General features: G+C 36.1%; 1 protein-coding gene across 1 annotated transcript; it reads right to left on the reverse strand.

The window, feature by feature from the left end:
- Positions 1–274: 274 nt before the first annotated feature.
- On the reverse strand, positions 275–5,378 carry LOC141403191 (uncharacterized). The gene is made up of 3 exons (XM_073985369.1): positions 5,151–5,378; positions 3,384–5,081; positions 275–310 (listed from the first exon to the last, which is right to left on the reverse strand). Exons 2-3 carry the CDS (start codon positions 4,836–4,838, stop codon positions 275–277), a joined length of 1,491 nt encoding a protein of 496 aa, XP_073841470.1. The 5' UTR covers positions 4,839–5,081; positions 5,151–5,378.
- Between the last annotated feature and the right edge of the window lie 15,973 nt (positions 5,379–21,351).

A 21,351-nucleotide genomic window follows, 5' to 3' on the forward strand; every position in this document is an offset into this window, starting at 1 on the left:
ACATGTGCGGACAGCCTAGCCCTAGGAAGTCTTGCCATTTGTGGGTATGATGGTTCTGCCTTACTGACTTTGCACATTTGGCATTTCCGTATAACTTTTCTATACATTGTTCTTAAGCGAGGCACATAATATTGTTGCCGAATTTCATTTATGGCGGTTTCGTGATTTCCGTGATGGTATATTGAGTGAAAGTGTAATAATATTAGCTCGGTGATGTAGCTTTGCTTTGGCATAATTGCTGGGTGTTTAAATTCATCTGGAACATCAGCATGCTCTATTCGGCCGTCAATACGTAGAACATCATCACCGTCTAGAAAAGGAGAGAGCTTATAAAGAGAGCTACTTTTGCCAATTTTACTACCACCTTTCAACGTTGTTATTTCTTCTAAATAGTTGTCCATTTGAGCTTGCTTTAGAAGAACAATCTCCGCCTTCTTTAGTTCGTGTTGAGATAAGTTATTGGGAATTGTACTCTCTTTAAGCTTGTTTATATAATGTATAACATAGGCAACCGATCTAAGTGCTCTTCGCCACTGAGAAAAACGCTCGATTTGGACTAAGTGGTGAATTTCTTTTACATGAAGCAAATGTTGTTTAAGTTCACATTCAACGTTAGCCACTATGCCATTCTGTGTCGGCCACAAACTTGGATCTTCTTTCAAAAAACTGGGACCAGTTTGCCATCTACTATTATTTGATAAATCGGGGCCGCTTTTAGACCACTTTGTTGCTTCATCTGCTACATTTAATTTGCCAGAAATCCATCGCCAGTCGTCTAAATCAGTAGTGTCGAGAATTTCACGAAAGGCTACAAATTGATGATACCTTTTTTGATCTGACTTCAGCCAACTGATAACAGTTCTAGAATCAGACCAAAAGATCATTCGGCTGAGTTTTATAGTTGTACTATTTTTGATACTATTGGCAAAACGTGACGCAATTACTGCTGCCATTAATTCCAAACGTGGAATGGATGTTACTCTTAGTGGGGCAACTCTGGTTTTTGAACCCACAAAAGACACAACGACATCATTACCATTCGAAATCCTAAAATAGGAAACTGCTGCATAGCCATTCTCGCTGGCATCAGCAAAGGTGTGCAACTGAACATCAACATTGTTATAATCACTAAACTTTTGGAGGTAACATCGAGGTATTGAAATGTTTTTAATTTCTGGCAAGAATGATAGCCATTTAGACCATTTTGTCATGTGATGGGGTTGTATTTCTTCATCCCATGTTACGCCGCTTCTCCATACATCCTGCAGTATTATTTTTAAGTACACTAAATAGTGTCCAATAAGTCCTAAAGGATCGTATATTGACATCAAAAATCTTAATAATTCGCGTTTTGAGGGAACTTTGTTTTCTATCAATATATTGTTGGCAATATTGGGTGAAAGTTTAAACGTGAAAGTGTCATCTAATGATTTCCAAAAAACACCAAGAACCTTCTCTATCTCTATTTCATTCCCGAGATTAAGACTCTTTTGTTGTTGGCTATTGCTACCATTCATAGCAGCTAAAACAGTTTTATTATTACAGATCCAGTTTCTGATATTGAAACCTGCCATTCGATGGATATATTTCACATCTTGAGCTAAAGTAATCGCCTCTTCAACTGTGTTAACTGAGTCTAAATAGTCATCAACATAATGGTTATTTTTAATAGCCGCTGCCGCTGTCGGATATTTACTAATAAATTTATCTGCATTAATATTTTTCACGTATTGCGAGATGCAAGGTGAACATGATGCTCCGAAAATCATCACGTTCATAACATAAACGTCAGGTTCTCCGTCGCTCTCGCCACGCCATAGAAATCGCTGAGCATTACGATCCTCTTCCCTAATGAACACCTGGTGAAACATCTGCTCTATATCACCACAAATAGCGATAGTTTTTTCGCGAAAACGAATAAGAATTGAGGGAAGGGAACACAGCATATCTGGACCTTTCATTAGCATATCGTTTAAAGAAGTACCATAGGCTCTTGCAGCTGCATCCCAAACGATTCTTGTTTTCCCTGGCTTGTTTTTATTAAAAACTGGGAAAATTGGCAAATACCAAACCTTCTTCTCTTTAGTTGACGTTATACGGTCATTCGCTATCTTGGTTATATAGCCTTTTGAAATATATTCAGAAATGGTTTTGTTGAAAATTTCGTTTAAATTACAATCATTTTTTAATTTCTTTTCCAAACATGTAAACCTCTTCAGTGCCATATCGTAACTGTTTGGCATTTGTACATTGTCGTTTCGCCACAACAAGGATGTTTCATAATGTCCATCAGCTCTTTGTATGGTACACTTCTCTAAGATGGACATGGCTTTCTCGTCGTCTTTACTCATCATGGTTTTTGCACTATCTACACCGGCAGTTTCCAAAGAGTAAAACATTTTCATTAAATCAGATAGCATTTTATTATTGCACTCATCCGAATGACAGTGATGGTGCTCTATAAACTTAGTTCTCATTGCACCGTATACTAACCACCCAAGACGGGTACGAATTGCCACAGGTTCGTTGATCTTACCTTCTTTAATATTATTGTAAACACACAGATTGGAATTTTTTAAACCAATCAATAATCGCGGCGTAGCATCAATATAACCGTTAACAGGTAATCCAGCCAAGTAAGGAAACTCTTGAACAAGTTTTTCAAAATCAAGAGTTTGCTTCGGTAAAGAAAGATGTTTTACTGTACGAACATCCACAGTATGAACCTTTTTATTAGGACCAGCGATATTTACACAAAGTCTACGAGAGTTGTTTTCATTTCGTTCGACGTTTCCAGTCCATTTAAGACATAAAGGTTCAGAGGTACCAGAAAGATTTAAGTCATTGATGATCTGCTCATCTACCAAACTCGTTGAAGAACCGTCGTCAATAAAAGCAAATGTTTCTATAAATTTATTTTCATTGCCATATATTTTTACAGGAATAATTTTAAATAAATTGTTACAGCCCAATGTATCGTGCGTGTTACATCTCTGGGTTTCACTGTTTTGCATTGAAACTTTGTTTTTATTTGATTCCTCTATGTTTGACATTTCTCTTTTGTCCGTCTTTTCCGTTGGCTTATGCAATAGAAAATGATGTTTATATTTGCAATTATCAACACCACATACGTTGTTGCTATTGCATTTGCCAAAATGTTTTCGTAAACATTGTTTACAGAGATTAAATTCTCTTACGATATTCCATTTATTTGTTCTATCCATTCTCTTAAATTTCTCGCAGCTGGCAACGTTGTTGCAGTTATCACTGCACACGATACATCTCTTTCTGCTTTGTTCAGTGTGAGTGTGTACATATGCATTTCTCTGCCTATGGCGTGAGAGACTCTCTGCGGCAGAGCTAGAACTGCTGTCAATATTTACGCTGCTGGCAGAAACACCAATGTCAAAAATCCATGCGGAGAATTCCGCTAAGTTGACTTTTTTGTTTTGTTTTGATAAGTTCATTTTATATGTTCCCCAATTTATTTGGAAATAAGAAGGCAATTTGGCAATTAATTCCTGCAACAATGATGGATTATTGAGCTCATCGAGAAGATTGGAGGCTTCTATTGTGGCATGCAGACCTTTAACCTGTACAGCAAATGAGGTAAGTGTATCCAGCTTGTTTACATTGACTGTTGGTAATAATCTTATTTTTTGTTTCAGTGAATGGAGGATCTTTTCTGGCTGTCCATACAATAATTTTAGTGTTGAAATTGCGGCCGGAACACAGGACGGGTGGATTAAAATGTGTTGTACAGATTTCAAAGCATCTCCTCTCAACGCTTTTTGCAGACGGATTAAGTTCTCAGCATCAGTTAAGCCACATACCTCCGTAGACCAATCGAATGTGGAACTGAAAAGAGGCCACTCTTCCGGATTGCCAGTAAATATTGGTAGATCTTTGGGAACAGTTTGTCTCGATGTTATTTGCTGATGAGTGAGGTTTGAAGTTATGGTATTGTTTGGAGCTGACGAACCTGATGGGCGGAAAGTGTAATTAGCCGGTGCACCCAAAGTGACGTTGGATGGAAAAGCTGTTGTTGGTGGATCGAAGGCGTAATTAGCAGGTGCTCCTAAAGTGACGTTGGGTGGAAAAGCTGATGTGGTTTTTGTTGTTGGAATTTCTGCCGTATTAATAAAAGTGGTTGTATTATTATATGATGTTGAGTGCAAAGATGGATGTGCAATTTTATTTTGAAAGTGTGTTGTTGTGTTTATTGGCATATTATTTTGTGCAGATTGTGCTGCTGCTTGACTTTGGTTGGATGTCGGGGCAGCAAAAGTTACATTATTGTTTCCTGTAGAATAATTTGGTTCATTAAGCGGTGGCACTCCACTTTGGATTGTCACCGGTATGTTAGGAGGATTGGGTTGATTTTTAAGCCATTCGTGTACGGAGTTAATATCTATCGAGCTACGGTCATCCCTCTCCTCTTCTTCTTCCTGTTGCAACAATTGATACTTTTGCCTTAAGAATTCGGAGTCTCTTTCTTTAGCTAGCTGCCTTTCTTCTTCGAGGCGCTGCAGTTCTAATTGTTTCCTTCGAATAGTCGAGCCTCGTGAAACGCTGGAGGTTTTGCTGCGATGACTTCGACCAGATTTCGAGGAGCTTGAAGACAGAGTTATATTGGCGCAATTATGGCATGTGCAAGGTTCATTATCACTGTTTACGTTAACACAATTTAGGTGATAAATTTTTTGGCATTTATGACAAAGTGCGCGCTGGCCCGATAGCGGCTTATTACAAACGGAACAGCTTTCCACAGATGGAGAGTTGGTGTTGGAAGCAGATTGGTGTTGTGGTGGTTGACCCTGTAAAGAAGAATTATCCATTTTTAGGACTTACAAATTTGGCCGGTTGGATGTGTTTCCTTTGGGTGTATCCGGATGGTGCCTGCCGTACTTCCACTTCTTTGCGGTTAGGTAGGAACGAGATTCTTTTCTCGTAAAAAGAATTTCAAATTTTGTTACGGGAATTTGCCCAAGCGCCAAGTTTCACAAGATTGTAAACAACAAATACGAGGTTTAGAAAATTCAATTTATTCAATATCCAATTGTATTTGCATGTTGAAATTCCTAATAGTGGAATATTAAGAATTAAAATATATAAAAATAAATTCACATTTTTTTGATGATTATAGTTACTTTTTAGTTTGAAACAATGCGCGAAAAAATTTTATATTTTTACAAATTCGTTCCAAAGTTAAATTAATGTTGAATTCTAGACTTAGAATCACGTTGATTTATAACCTTAAAATGAGTTTACTTTAGTTGCTGCAAATTGAGATTACAATAATTCGATAACTGTGATTGATTAGTTATTAGTTCATCAATTGACCGACGGTGGCGCTAACACCTCTCCGCAGTGTAGTTAATAAGTTGGCCAACAGTGGCGCTAACACACACCTCTTTATTATAAAACAGCAGCCCCGAGAGCCTTGTTGTTACTCTCTTTGACAAAAATCCTCTCTCCCCACCAATAAAAAATATGTTCAAACATAAAAAATATGTTGGTACCCAAACAAATAAAATTGAGATGTGTTACAAAATATTGCAAACATATGTATATTTGTTTGGATCCAAACATATATCTAATATATATTTTTCTGCGTGTGCGTATCTATTGTTGGATGCATTGTGGAAGCCCTATGGACCACGGATGCCGTGAAGCGGAACATTCAGGAATTGTTCTGGCCTGACATTCCTGACAATGTAACATTCCTGCAGGTTAACTGTGATGGGATTCGTGGGAAGATCATGATATTGTGGATTTTATGAAGGATAATGGTTGTGGTGACTAAAAAAACCTTGCTGGACAATACCGGCAGTCTTTGCAGTTGTGATAGATACTTTGATTGAATTATACCAGGAAAGGAGGTGGTGGACTTGCAATCATATTGCACCACCCTGACCAGTAAAAATATATTTCGCATGAGTTCGACTCTAGTGACCCATACTTGGAGGGTATGGTTGTAGCGGCGAAATGTGGAACTGACGAGTTAAACTGCTAAATGTGTATACCACGCCTAAAACAGCTGTGTCTCGCGTTATTCGCCTACCGTCAGGTCATTGTTGGAAGCAGATAGCCGGCTGGTCTTCTATGTGGCATTCAACCCTAGGAAATGATCAGAGGTGCGCAACGCTGACTGGACAAATATATAACTCTATCTTGCGAACACCAGGAATAGAGGAGACTGTCATAGTTTGCCTGACATTTCGATTGAGTAGCCTGTGTTGACGTGACTTGACAATCTGTCATTTCCCCTGGGTGGGACTATCTATCACCATCTCCCACAAAAGTCATGGCAAAAGTCAATTAGCAAGGATTCAGAGAACTCAAAAACCAACGCATCGGAGAACCGCCCAATCCGTCTGATGTTCGGGTAGCAGAGAAAAATTTCCGAGACATAATCGTTGCTGCAGCCTCTCGCTTTATTCTTTCTGCTCGAATACCTGAAATAAGACCTAATTTCCCAGCAGAAGCGATGGTACGAGGGCAGTTCGGAAACTTCTTAGCCTAGCACAAAAAGCGCGGTATAAACAGAAAAAAGTTAAGTGTTTTGGAAACTTCCGTCTCTGTTATGAACACATGTTAAATTTTGTTTCGATCTGGCAACTCCTTCATATAGAAACAGGTGTTCAAAAAAGACGCATCCGTAATTTTTTTACAATGGAAAAATTAGAAATGCTTGCTGTCATTAAAGAATGGATCGTTTTAAGCGAAATAAAATGGATTTTAAGCGTCGTTTCATAACTGTTGATGAGACATGGATCCACCACTATACTCCAGAGACAAAAGGACAATCCAAACAATGGACTGAAGCTGGAGGAAGTGCCCCAAAGATGGCAAAAACAATTCAATCGGCTGGTAATGTTATGGCAACGGTTTTTTGGGACTTCACAGGTATTTTATTGATTGACTATCTACCAAAGGGTAAAACAATAAATTCAGAGTACTATTGCAACCTTTTGGATCAATTAAATGTGGCTTACAACACAAAAAAATGAGATTGTTTTAACAATGGCTAAAATCAACGAATTAAAGTACGAGTTGCTTGACCACCCACCTTATTTTCCTGATTTAGCTCCCAGTGACTGTTACTTGTTCCCAAATCTAAAAAAATTCCTTGCTGGCAAGCGTTTTACCTCAAATGAAGATGCAATTACAGTTGTAAACTACTATTTTGAAGACCTTGAGGAAAACTATTTTAATCAAGGGATAGAATTGCTAGAAAAGCGTTGGACTAAGTGTATTGAAGTTTAAGGAGATTATATTGAAAAATAAAAATATTTTTGAAAAACTAACTATTCTCTTTCATTGATAGGCTAAGAAGTTTCCGAACCGCCTTCGTGTTATAAAATTAACTTGGACGTATGACCCCTAGAGATCCCAGAGTCAGAGAGCTGACATTGAAAGTCAATAAATTAGCGTAAAAAGTGAGTAGAGCATCTGAAGTGCAGCACAATTGGAACCATTAGTAGAAATAAATTGTGAACAACGAAAAAAACGGAAAAAGTATAATCAGACATGTCATGTTTAACTGTGTGCTTGTGACAGATCCGTAAAAGTGTGCAGTGATGCTTTACCATCTGGATGAAACAGAAATTGGGAATATGGATAGATTATGTATACGGCGATCGAGTAGTTGATGTCGGCTCGTTCGTGATTGCATAGCTGTATGGCTGAATCATAGAGACTGATCTCACTTTTGTCGCCAGTAGCAAAGACACTTGAGGCGTTACTCCACCCCAGCATCACAGCGTGCTATCCAGTTGGCGGTAATCAACACGGATTCCGGGATCAGCATAGTACCACAACAGCAATTCATGTCATTTCCATACGTATTAGCCAAAGTCTGAACCAGAACAGGCCGTACCACAGAACAGTGATGGTAGCATTGGAACTGACTAAAGCATTTGATACGGTCAGACGAGATTGTCGAAAACACTACCCTCTGACCTTGTTTGAAGCGATGGATCAATAATGAAATGTGGTATCGCCTGCAGCGTTGCCGACAATTTTTGATCGGAAATCGTCAGAAAAATTGTCCAATCGTCAATAAAATTTGGAAAATCGTCAATAAATTTGGAAAATCAAATGTCAACATATTCCAAAACTAAGTTTGGTTACAGTTTAATGGGGATTTTTCGCTGATAGTTATGACAACGGCTAGAGTATCCGAAGAGATGCAGTATTGGAACCGATAGTAGTATATTGTGAACAATGGTTATGGCGTTATCGACCCTGGGAAAAGGATAATCAGACATATGTTATGCTTTATGGCGAGTTTGTGAGAAGAAGAGCCGAAAATTTATTGAGCACCCCAATGGCAAAGAGAAGTATTTCACATCGTCTGGGTCCATTGCAGCGGAGGAGGGACCACCACCATTTACGATGGTTGATATTGCAGATGTTATCCTAGGCATAAAGGCTGGATGAAACAGGAGTGGAGTATCTGTGAAAAGTCATCAACTTATCGTTAACCGAAACTTGGAAAATTAGCAGTTTTAGCTTGTTGTACGTGTCTCCCATGGCTTCGGTGGATCACTTACATGAGGACTTAACGATCTTGGACGGCAGTGTGTTGTCGATGCAGTATCTGCTTGAGTACTGTGGGTAAACCATCCAAATCACCATCTACATGATAGAACCCCGTCTCCCAGGCAAGTCATAAAAAATCTCCATCATCCAGAGAAGGAGATCCAAAGAAGCAAAAGAGAATCTGTAGTTCAACAGAAATATCTGGCAGGTTTGAGTGGAATTCATACTGATGCAGTCGTTGAGACTAAAAAAGCCTATCGTATGAATGGCATCCTCAGAGACCACAAAGCGTTGGATGTAGAAGGGCAACTGCTGCTAAGAACAAGTAAGAACGGCGTTAAGTTCGGCGCGGCCGAACTTGTTATACCCTCCACCACGAGATATATTGAAGTAAAATGGAGTACTTAGTTTCCTAAATACCAAATTTGAACAATTTCGGTAAAACAATGTGGCTAACCTTCAAAATACCGAAATTCGGGGGGTATACCTACACATTTCTGGCGGAAAGTTTTTAGACTCAAAGAAAACTATAATACCAAATTTCCGATATTTCGGTAAGATAATGTGACTAAAACCTTCAAAATACTGAAAATCAAGAGGTACGCTTCTCTACGCTGATTAATTCTCTTCTAGAATATTTTATAACCCCATGACGTTACAACCTACAGAACTACGAAAATCGGGAGGTACCGTTCTATGGGGGCCTTCAAAATACCGAAAATCGGGAGGACCGATATAGCCCATTTGCAATATCAAACATCCTAGGAGTAATATAAACTTCTATACAAAATTACAAAGCTCTATATTAAAAATTGCGAGCTGTATCTTGATTTCAACAGACGGACGGGCAGATAGACGGACATGGTTATATCGACTTAGAATTTTACCCTGATCAAGAATATATATACTAGAGTCTCCGATGAATATTTCGATGTGTTACAAATGGAATGTCAAATTTAATTATATCCTCCAAATTATGTTGGAGGGTATAAAAACGAGAGTTGTTTTGACGCAACTGCCATCCAGATGGTGCAGCCGCCTCGGTCAAGATTACGCCATCAATCCCAAATCTAAAAATATCTTCAATCAGTGGGTACCTTTATATGGGATCTATATTAAAGTATGGATTTACCTTGACAATTTCTGAGAAATTCAAATATCAAATAACAGGCAGTTCGGTCAAAAAAATTTACCTAAAATGCTCATACTGTCTAAAATCGGTAGGTTATACCGAAGCATGGATTTATATTAACAATTTTTGGCGCAGGAGTTTAGAAACTCCAGGGAACCGCAAATGTTAAATTACAGGTTGTTCGGTAAAAAAATTCCTAATCTATATACACATATAAAAGAGCTAATTAATGCGTGAGTGACTGACATATCATCGCCTAGACGAAACCGCTGAAGCTAGGGTCTTTAAATTTTGGGTGTGTGTTGCTGTTGGTGTGCAGGGGGTTTTTGGAATCTAGAAGGGTACGAAAAGTACTAAAAGGTACTAAATATGGTACCCTTTGTATTAGGCAAACGGGAGGAGCTAGAATTTTGAACGAGGGTCACTGCTGAAGAATTATATATATGTCCCTAAGGGTTTTTGGAAATTTGACCTATAAGTATACGAAAAGTACTAAAAGTTACTAAATTTGGTACTAATTGTATATTTTGAACCGAAATAGCTACAATCTTTAAATTTGGTATGAGAATCAAGGTTGAGAAGTGGCGTTGATATAACGAAATGGTTTTGAAATTCGTACTTATGTGTACTAGAAGTACCAAATTAAACTAAATTTGGTACAATTTGGATTTGAGTGAAGGGATAGAACTGGAAACCGGAAACTTGGAATTAAGATTACTGCTGGACTGCAGGATTGAGGAATTTTTAGAAATTCGTACTTATGTGTACGAAAAGTACCAAATGGTACTAAATGTGGTACAATTTGGATTTGGATGGACGTATAGAGCTGGAAGCCTGAAATTTGGAATTAAGGCCATGTTTATATTATAGCCTTTTGCAGGGTTAACCTTCTTAATGAGGATTTATTTGACGTATACGCAAAGGAATTGGCATTTGAAACAGAGTGGTTTGTTAAATCCGGTAATATATAAACGTACTATAAGATTACTTTTGGAGTATAGGATTTAGGTAGTTTTGGAAATTCGTGCTTATGGGTACGGGAAGTACTAAATAGCGCTAAATTTGGTACAATTTAGATTTGGGTTAACGGAAAGTGGAATAAAGATTACTATTGGAGTGTAGGATCGGGGAGGTTTTGGCAATTCGTACTTACGGGTACGTACAGTACTAAATTTGTTACAATTTGGATTTGAGTGAACGGATTGAGCTGGACCCCAGAAATTTGGAATTAAGATTACTGTTGAAGTGTATGACTGAGGGAGTTGTGGAAATTTGTGCTCGAAGTTTTGGAAATTCGTAATTATGGGTACGAGAAGTACTAAATGGTACCAAATTTGGAACAATTCGGATTTGGGTTAATTAATCGTGCTAGAATCCTGAAATTTTGAATTACTATTGCAGTCGAAGAGTAGGATTCAGGCAGTTTTGAAAAATTGTACTTATGGGTACGAAAAGTACTAAATTTGGTACAATTTGGATTGGGATAGCGGTGAAATCCTGCAATTTGAAATGATGATTATTGTAGGAAGTTTTAAAAATTCGAACTTATGGGCACGAAAATTCTAAATTGTTATAAATTTGGTATAATTTAGATTTGGTTTAACGAATAGAGCTGGAATCCTGAAATGTGGAATTAAGATTACTGTTGGACCGTATGATTAAGGAAGTTTTGAAAATTCGTATTAATGGTTACAAAAGTTCTAAATTGTTCTAAATTTGGTACAATATGGATTTGGTTTAACTGATACAGCTGGAATCTTGAGATTTGGTATTACGATTACTGTTGTTATTTTGTATTTATGTAAGTCTAGGGTTGAGATATGATATTAATGGTACTCTATTTGTTGTTGCGTGTTAGTCCGGTCAAAATAGACATGCGTATAAGGGGGAAATAGCAAAAATTCCCACAAAGCTGAATTTTGGTGGAGAGCTAGGGTTGGCCATTAGAAGCAACGTCCTAAAAGTCCCCATCGATCCCATATGTGCAAAACAAGTTATTCGCGGTCAAAGGTCATTTTTGGAGGCATTATTCACCTTTTTAAATTTTTCTCAAAAACGGTAATACTTAGCAAAATCCCGCTAAAGTAAAAGTTGTAGATTCAATAATTGTCTACAAGATTGATCTTTATGATTCTTAAAAAAGACTTTCCATTTTCGAGATATCTCGATCTAAAAATCAAATAAAAAATTTGACGCGTAAGTACATTATGAGGCGAATCGGTTAAAGTAACGACACTATGTGTTAGATACTTCCGCAAGCTTTCAAACGATACCCACTTTGCAGTAATCGGTTCAGTACAACCGGGTCTAACCCGGTTTTTAAATTTGGCTTTTCGGGTCTAATAACCGGCGAACCGGATCCGCAACCATTGAAAATTATACATTTCCGTAATCAGCGCAACAAACCCTACCTTCGGACAAAACTAGAAAAAAATCGGAGAGTTTTCGTTGGGGTCGTTCCCGTTGGGCTTTCGATTATACATGTGGGTTAAATGGGCTATTTTTGCATAAAATGACTCTAACATTGAATAACTCTACTAAACATGCTCCGATTTTGTTGGAATTTTTTTAGAAGATAGCTTTAATTTCGCTCTTCAAGAAAATATATATTTTTTTGTGGGACAGTCCCGATTACTTCGCTTATTTTAGCCGGTTCGTCTGAATATGTGCATATTTCCCTTATAAGTGCATAAAAATCATGTGTTTTTTAGAACAGCTATATCTCAAGAATGGTTCTTTCTAAGAAAAAAAATTATAATCACCAAACTTGTAGATAATTTGTATGTCTACAATATTTACTTTAGTCACTTTTTGATTAGATCAACAGTTTTCAAAAAATTTTGACCTTTGACCCCGAATAATTTTTTTTGCACACATGGGATCGATGGGGACTTTTAGGACGTTGCTTCTATTGGAAAACCCTAGCTCTCCACCAAAATTCAGCTTTGTGGGAATTTTTGCTATTTCAATGTCTATTTTGTGTAAGGGTGAGATACAGCTGATTTGTTTGGAAATAGATCTAAAGAGCTACGAACAGTACTAAAATAAAAATAAATATTAATTAAAATTGGTATTAGTACAACAACATTTTCAGTGCTCGCCATTTCCATACTATATATTGTTTATTGGTTTTTTATATCCTTTCCTCATACGAAGTAGCGGGCACTTTGCTAGTACCTTATAAATACGTAAAATCTGGTACCATTGTATGAAGTCCATACCAAAACCTGGGCCGATATACCATTTTTGAACTTGACCAGGCTGCAAACAAAATACGCATTCATGCAAAATGTTAACGTCTTATTTCAATTTGTTTGTATGCTAGATGGACGACGTGAACAGATCGACGCGGAATTTCTCCCTCATCATGAGTACATACTTTATGGGGTCGCAAATGATTATTTCAATGCGTTACAAACGGAAAAACAAATTTAATATACCCTCCGTTCTATGGTGAAGGGTAGAAAAACATATACAGTATAGCTAATTAAATGGAAATAACGTCGTCAAGTGTTTTTCTGTGGCTTTGGACTTTCTACTAGGATTGTCTAAGATAAGAATTTATTATGATGTGATATAAAAAATCCACCTTTTGGAAATCAACCGATTAGCGAAAGTTGGTGAATTTGGAGAAAAATAAATACACGTCTTGACACAGTACAGATGTTGGATGGGATGAAAACAGTAGTCTCAACAGACTGTAACAAATTTCTTTGAGAGAACGCTTCCTAAACTGACGGCATTGGAAGATCATGCTGTAATTTGTAGCATCATTTAAGCAAAGCATCAAGCAAAAGTTGAAAATCGTACTTGGCGTTTTATGTTTTAACACTTCTTGCGTTAATTTGAACTTAACAAATGATCTAATGGTGTTCTGAAGTGGCGTATACGTTGTGACAACAAATATACGCTCTTATTTACCATTAATTTTAATTAAGGCATTTTTAACATCCCTTCTACATATTTTTGTGTTTTCAAACCAAATAAAGGTAATTAAGTAATAAATTAACCCCATTTAGCCATTTATGAGATATGTCTGACACTAATACCTTGTGGCCCTCAGGGGGTTAATGTTAGTGGCAAAACAAATACACGAAATGATAAACTCGTTGTTACTGAACGTTAAAAATAAGTAGCTAAAAATGTTGCAACATTCTCCTTAAAAGGACTAAAAATATAAGCATTGTGGTTTCTTGGTTTACATTAAATATTTGTTTAATTACATTGTTATGGTTAATGGCGTTCGCGCCCACCCAACTACCCCTGCAACAACAGCATATTTCGTGTCTTGGAACTGCGTTTCGTAACATAAGAAATACGTGGTTATTTCCACAGGTCTCACTGTCTTCGTTATATTATTTTTGGCATTCCTTTCGGTTTGGTTATTAATTTTTGACTATAAAAAAAGAGTAAAAAAAGGTAATTTCATATTAAAATTAAACAAAAAAGACAACAAAAACAAACACCACCACTACCGTGCCCAGACGCTGAAAATTCACGGCAACAGCCAAAAATTAAATTAACATTTTTTATTGCCACACTTTTCATTTTTGTGCACAATTTTGATCATAATACTGAAAAATTATTTTTAACGGTTGTTCTTCGTTCGCCTTCTTTTATGAGGTTAACTCGATTTGATATTCTGCTGTTGTTGTTGCTGCTGCTGTTTCTTTGTACAGAGTAACGTGACAACGTTTGGTATTCATAAAACTCTTAAGTTTTTTATGCGTAATCTTTGGTATTTTTGCTGCTATTGCCGTTCAGTTCACCATAAACAATTTAATGATGGTCTTAAGTCCTGTTGGAAAGAAGAAGCAAAAGCATGAAGTTTGACAGCTATTGATAGTATAAAAATAAAACAATTTTAATGCCATTGAGAAAATTCATTGCCGGTATGTTTTTAATAACAATGACATTAATTTGAACTTTGCTCCTGATGGAAATTGTTTGAAGAATACATTCCAAATAAGATATGCGTTGGTAGTTGCGTCATTATCAATCCAGGATACGGACTGTATCGTTCAGTTAAAGAAATGTGTTTCATTCACTTATATCAGAAGGGCGGTACACAGTGGGAAAACATACCGATTTAGCGTGCAGAAAATCAAAAAATGGACTTAAAGGAAACTTTGAAACGCTAGTGCAATATTGAACTAGAGTGTTGACTGTACTCAACGGCATATGTAATAATAAGAAGCAGTTCGTCAGAACGGAATAACGGTACATTTAAAATTGATATTTTTACAATGTTAACGATGACCTTTTCTAAGTGTAAAATTGCGATAGACGTGTGAATTCGGTGAATATATTATTGCGGAATCTTTTGTATTTTTGATATTCCGTAATGGTATTTAAATAAATTAAATAGTTTTGTAAACGATAAGTTATTTTAATTTAGATGTTTCGGAATAAATAAATGTAAGGTCCAATTTTTCTAAATTCTTCAATTAAAATAGGGGTTTAGTATGAAAATTAGATGAGTTTAGTTTTATTTTTTTACTTATCTTGTCTAGGACATTTTTTACCCTCGACTTCCTGCGACTTTTGGTTTTATATCAATTTTTAGGAAATATGTCAATTCGGGAACTAAGCTTTTTTAAATTTGGTTAAAATAATACTACGATTATGGGAAACATTTTTTTAAATAAGATCAGATATCACTTGGAATTGATCACGGCATAGCATATAAGAAATTACAAAATGAAAAAGTCCTACGGTTCCAACAATACGGGTGGAACAAGGAAATTTAATGCAGTTATGCGTCTCAAAACAAACTGTTAAAAACAAGGTTTTATTACCAAAAAGTGCAAAATAGGGGAATTTTAAACTCTTATTACACCCTCCACCATAAATTATGTATATTCAAACCAGATTTCAGTCATTTCGGTTGGATGATGTGGGTGAATGTTTACAAATACCGAAAATCGGGAGGTACCGTTCTATGGGGGCTATATAAAAAGTGGACCTGTACCGACAATTCTCTGTTGGAATATTTTATTCCCCCAACGAAGACTAAATGCCAAATTTCAGCCATTTCAGTTGGATAACGCGGCTAAAATCTTCAAATTACCAAAATCGGGCGGTACCTTCCAATGCGACGATAATGCGACTAAAATCAGCAAAATTACATAAATCGGGAGGTACCGCCCTATGGTTAGATCAGAAAATATATAAATAATACAAATAGGCCAAATATATCAATCTAAAGCTTTTCTCTCTTCTTATCATAATTATGGATAAACATACAATAAAACATCGACTTTTATTTTCTGCACGCTAGATCTGCATTTTCCCACTGTTTGGTACTGCCAAAATATATTATGCCATACATACATACATATTTCTTCAACAAAGTACCCAGATAACATTTTTTTTCGAATTCGGAACGAAACTTTGCACAATTTTCCTATTCTGATGGCGGATTCGTTCCGAAATCGGAACAAAATTGTGTGAAGGTGCCACGAATTCTGAAAGTTTTGTCGGAAAAAAATCGGAAGGAACATTAGAGTTTCTTTCCGAATTCTAAACGAATTCGTAAAAAACTCGGATGAAAAGAAAGGAAGTTTTAAGGGAATTTTCGATTTTCTGATCAATTTCGAAAAAAAAAACTTTAAAAGAACATTTGATAATGAACAGAAGATAGGACGAATTTCGGATACTTTTTCAGAATATCGAAACAAATTCTGATGTTTGAACCGATATTCGGAAAATTGCCCGACGTTTGATCCGATATTCGGCAAAAAATCGGAATATTTTCGAAAGTTTTATCCGAAAATCGGAACAAATTCAGTTGATTTATACGAAATTCGGAAAATTTTCGGATGTTTGATGCCAACATCTCAATAATTACTTTCTTTATTTTTTTGAACTTTATAAATTGTATTTTATAGTATTCATTGTAAAACACAGCTTTTCCTAATAAGGTTTCCATATGCCATCAGGCTGTTGTTGACGTATCTATAATAGAATAACCAATATTTATTATTATAAACAACTTTTTACAAAATGTGTATGCAAATTTCCATTTTAAGTTGTTTTAAAACACACAATAATTTGTTCCTCTACTTCGTACTCATTTAACTGCTGCGAAATAACTAAAAACTTACAGCATGCAAACAAAACAAAGAAATTTCCTTGTTGTTTATTGTAGACAATCAATTCTCAACCGAAGTTCGGGAATTTTGTTCGTGAAAAAAGAAACGAATAAAAATTTCTTTTCAGCTTATGTGCAGAGTACTCGGAAATTAATAGGAAAAAACGAATCAAAATTTCCCTTCGGAGAAGGGTAGAGCACTCGGAAAATAATCGGAAAAAAGTTTAGGAAATCTCGGAAAAAAATCTGATATCAGAGCCATCGGCAAAAATTGTTGAAAGAAAAAATACCAAACGTATTTATAAATACCTTTAACCGATTCGATCATTGAAAGAGATCAATATTTCGAGGTATTACCTTACTTCTAATCAAAGGTAGCATAAAAGCATCAAATAAAAAAAAGGGAATTCCTCTATCATGATTTTAATACCTTTCTATCATGGTTGCGAAATTTTGTAGCCTGGAAGGTAAACGTAGTTCTTTATAAACAAACGAAATCTGTAAAGGAAACCTCACTTACATGTCACGTTGCGCCTGAACCAGCTTTCAATGGAAGATGCTTACGCCTAGGAAGTTTTTGCGGATTCTGAAACTACAATGTTCATATCGACACCTCCAAATAATAGTATGCTAAGTCTAAAAAGTGAGTTTTGCAGGAGAAGCTCTCAAAGTGTGGACATTTTTTTGAACTTCACTACTATGCTAAGTCAATATTTGTTTATAACTTCTGTTCGGATTGACCGATCATTACCAAAATTTGACAGAATTTAAGTTAAAGGACGTTTGACACCTCCAAATAATAGTTTGCTAATTCTGAATAGTGAGTTTTGCAGGACAAGCTCTAAAAGTTTGGAAATTTCTTTGACCTTCAGTACAATGCTAAGTAAATATTTGTTAATAACTTCTGTTCGGATTGTCCGATTATTACCAAAATTTGACAGAATTTAAGTTAAAGGACGTTAAATATAAAAATGTAAAGAACTTGAAAACATGCTAAGTCGACTTAGCATACTATTGTTTGGAGGCGTCGATATATGAAAAAAATTAAAAGACAAAAAATAAATCGCCGGAGCGCTTTTTAAATGGTTTTATTTAGCTCACCCCGTTTGTTTTATTTATTCTTGGGTCAAATTTAGTAATTCAAATTTCACCCTCTTCCTGTCAACCGATTAATCTGAAATTTTGTATACACTTTGGGTTTTGGTGACAATACAATTATGTTTATTTATTATCATTATAAATTCAAGATGGCGGCCTCTACAAAATGGCGGATAACGTAGGTTTTATCAATCCCATCAATATGGGTATCAAATGAAAGTGCTCAACCAGTAGAATACAATGTTTTATATAAAATTAAAATCCAAGATGGCGGCCGCTACAAAATGGCGGATAACGTAGGTTTTATTAATCCCATCAATATGGGTATCAAATGAAAGGGCTCAACAAGCAGAATACAATATTCTATAAAAAATTGAAATCCAAGTTGGCGGCCGCTATAAAATGGCGGATAACGTCGGTTTTGTCAATCTCATCAATATGGGTATCAAATGAAAGGGCTCAACAAGCAGAATATAAAATATAAAAATTGAAATCCAAGATGGCGGCCGCTACAAAATGGCGGATAACGTCGGTTTTATCAATCCCATCAATATGGGTATCAAATAAAAGGGCTTGACAAGAAGAATACAGTGCACTATACAACCTCAATATTTAAGATGGACGCAGCCACTAAATGGCGTATAATTAAGATTTAAATTTAGAAATTGAATCTGTAATTTAGGTATCTGATTAATCCAGCCTGAATCCGCCACCCAAGTCAAGATTTTTTATCGTGTTGAGGACTGTGTGGCGTTAGGGTGGCTAAAAATGATACGTCGTTAGCGGTACACCACCCAAGTTAAGGTGAAAGGTTAAAACGCGCCGAGAACTGTATGGCATTAGGGCGGATAAAAATTATATGTCGTTAGCGTTTTCCCCTCAAGACTCAGGCGCATCTTGTTGTACATAGCCTTGCCCCTTTATTGGACCTCTGGGGGGTCGACCGTTTAAATGTCCATTACTCGTGGGAACAAAATGTTAAAAAATATATAAAAATACAAACACAAATAAAACAGAAACTGCAACACAACGTAAACGAAGGCTTCAAAAAGCGAAAGAAAAGTATAAAGCAAAACGAGCTAAAGAAAGTGAAGGTGATAGAAATAGTCGATTACAGAAACGACGGGAACAATTAGCGATAAAAACACCTGTGCAATATGAGGCCAGGTTAAAGAAGAAACGTCAGCGATTTACACACATGACGGCGTCAGAAACGCCTGAAGAATATGAAGCCAGGTTAACAAAGCAACGTGAGCGATACACACAGATGATAGCGTCAGAAACGCCTAAAGAATATGAAGCCAGGTTAACAAAACAACGGGAGCGATACACACAGATGTTCGTTGCCTTTAATACTATCATGGGCTTCTACAATACATAAAATGCAGGCCAGAACTGTGGATCACGCAGTCGTATACTTAGGTGCGAAACTGTTTGAAGAAGGTTAAGCCTACGTGGCTCTTAGTAGAGTAAGATCTTTGCAGGGACTACGTATAGAGGAGTTGGACTGCAATAAACTAACGGGCAAGAAACCTTGCAATAATGAAACACTAAATGAATTAAACAGAATGCGAAATAAAAACTAAAAACTAGAAAATAAAAATAGGTAAAAAACTTTTTAAGTTAAACGGTTTCATGTTAAGCATACATTGCAATGTTTAAGATAAATGTACTAAAAACCAAAAAATGATAAAATAGATACAGTCGTGGGAATTATAAACATATGCATAGACTAGACTAAAATAAAACCGTGGGGCACGTCTATTGTCTACAAATTATCGACTTAATGTGCGATAGAAGAATCGTTTAATTCGTCGTTAGGCAGTTGGCCCGCAGACGGTGAGGAAATTACTTACTATTTTCTTGCTCATGGAAATTCCAATCGTTATACACTCCATGTAAATAAAAGAGATGTTTTAACTAGTTTATCGTTGGACATTCACACTGCTGGCTGGCGAGGAATCGTTTCACTGCTCGTAGTTTGTCTTTAATCGACAAAGTACTACTCGCTCACCACTATGAAACCCTAAAACTCGCTTATAATCGAGCTTGCTAGCTTGTTTCCACATTCTAGCCCTACTTATCACACATCCATCGTTGTCGGTTGAACAACTGCCTAATTATAGTGTAACATTACAAAACAAACATTTTAATCAACGATTGTAGACAATTGACGTGCCCCACGGTTTTATTTTAGTCTAGTCTATGCATATGTTTATAATTCCCACGACTGTATCTATTTTATTATTTCTTGATTTTTAGTACATTTATCTTAAACATTGCAATGTATGCTGAACATAAAACCGTTTAACTTAAAAAGGGTTTTTACCTTATTTTATTAACTTAATCGCATCAAGTTCAGATTTATAGGGTTTTTTAGGTTTTCACGATTTTGCTGGAATCTGCAAGTTCTATTGACATGGGTTTATAACAAATGTTGTAGCTGTAAAAATTCTCTACAAGATTGACCTTTTTGATTTTTCCTAGGTTTTACCATTTTAGAGATATAGAAGTTTAAATTGAGACAATGGACTGATTGTATCGCTTCTTTCCAAAACAGTGTCATGCACGGTGCGCCCTAACTAACTAAGGAAGTTTTTGCAGATTATAAATCTTCTGATTTTGAAATAAATCGCGATCAAAGGTCACATTTTTCGGTTTTTTTTTGTTTTAATTTTCAGGATTTTGCTTGGAAACGGCAAGTCCTATCGAAATTGGAAAATGTTGTAGCAGTAAAAATTCTCTACTACATTTTCTTAGTTGCATTTCGGTAGGACTTACCGTTTCCAAGCAAAATCCTAAAAACCTAAAAATGTGACCTTTGACCGCGATTTATTTAAAAATCCCTATAGCGATTTTTTCTTCTTTTTGTATTTTTCTCATCTGTGAACTTTGCTGTTTCAGAATCCGCAAAAAATTCCCAGGTGTAAGCGGTTTTTATTCAAAGTTAGTTAAGGTGCACCCTGCATGAGATTGTTTTATAAGGAAGCAATACAGTCAGTGCATTGTCCCAATTTAAACTTCTATATCTCAAAAAATTTAAAAACTGCGAAAATACCATTAAGGTCAATCTTGTAGAGAATTTTCACTGCTACAACATTTTCCCTAATCCCATTTCTATAGCGCTTGCGGTTTCCAAGCAAAATTGTGAAAACCAAAAAAACCTTAAAAATGTAAACTTTGACAGCGATTTATTTGAAAATCCCTCCGGCGATTTTCTTATTTTTCTCATCTATGAACATTGTAGTTTCAGAATCCGCAAAAACTTCCTAGGTGTAAGCACCTTTATTTAAAGTTAGTTAAGGCGCACCGTGATATCTGAGAGACTTCGTAAAGTAACCCGAACACGTTGTTATCGAAGAAATAATGGCAATGGGCGAAGAGGAAACATTAATCTATATTTTACTAAATTATTATTGAAGTAAAATAATCAATACATAATGCATAAATACTCCATGAATTAAACAAATCTCAACTATTT

This window comes from Musca autumnalis, unplaced genomic scaffold, assembly GCF_047663935.1.
Source record: "Musca autumnalis isolate F117 unplaced genomic scaffold, ASM4766393v1 scaffold_4, whole genome shotgun sequence".
In the NCBI taxonomy this organism is placed as follows: Eukaryota; Metazoa; Arthropoda; class Insecta; order Diptera; family Muscidae; genus Musca; species Musca autumnalis.

What these genes read in the sequence shown, in the direction of transcription:
- LOC141403191 (XM_073985369.1), bottom strand. Translation starts at nt 4,838, where the DNA reads ATGGATAATTCTTCTTTACAGGGTCAACCACCACAACACCAATCTGCT. An exon ending in TTGGTGTTTCTGCCAGCAGC is followed by an intron (nt 311 to 3,383) that starts GTAAATATTGAC and finishes CTCCTTTTCTAG; the next exon opens with ACGGTGATGATGTTCTACGT.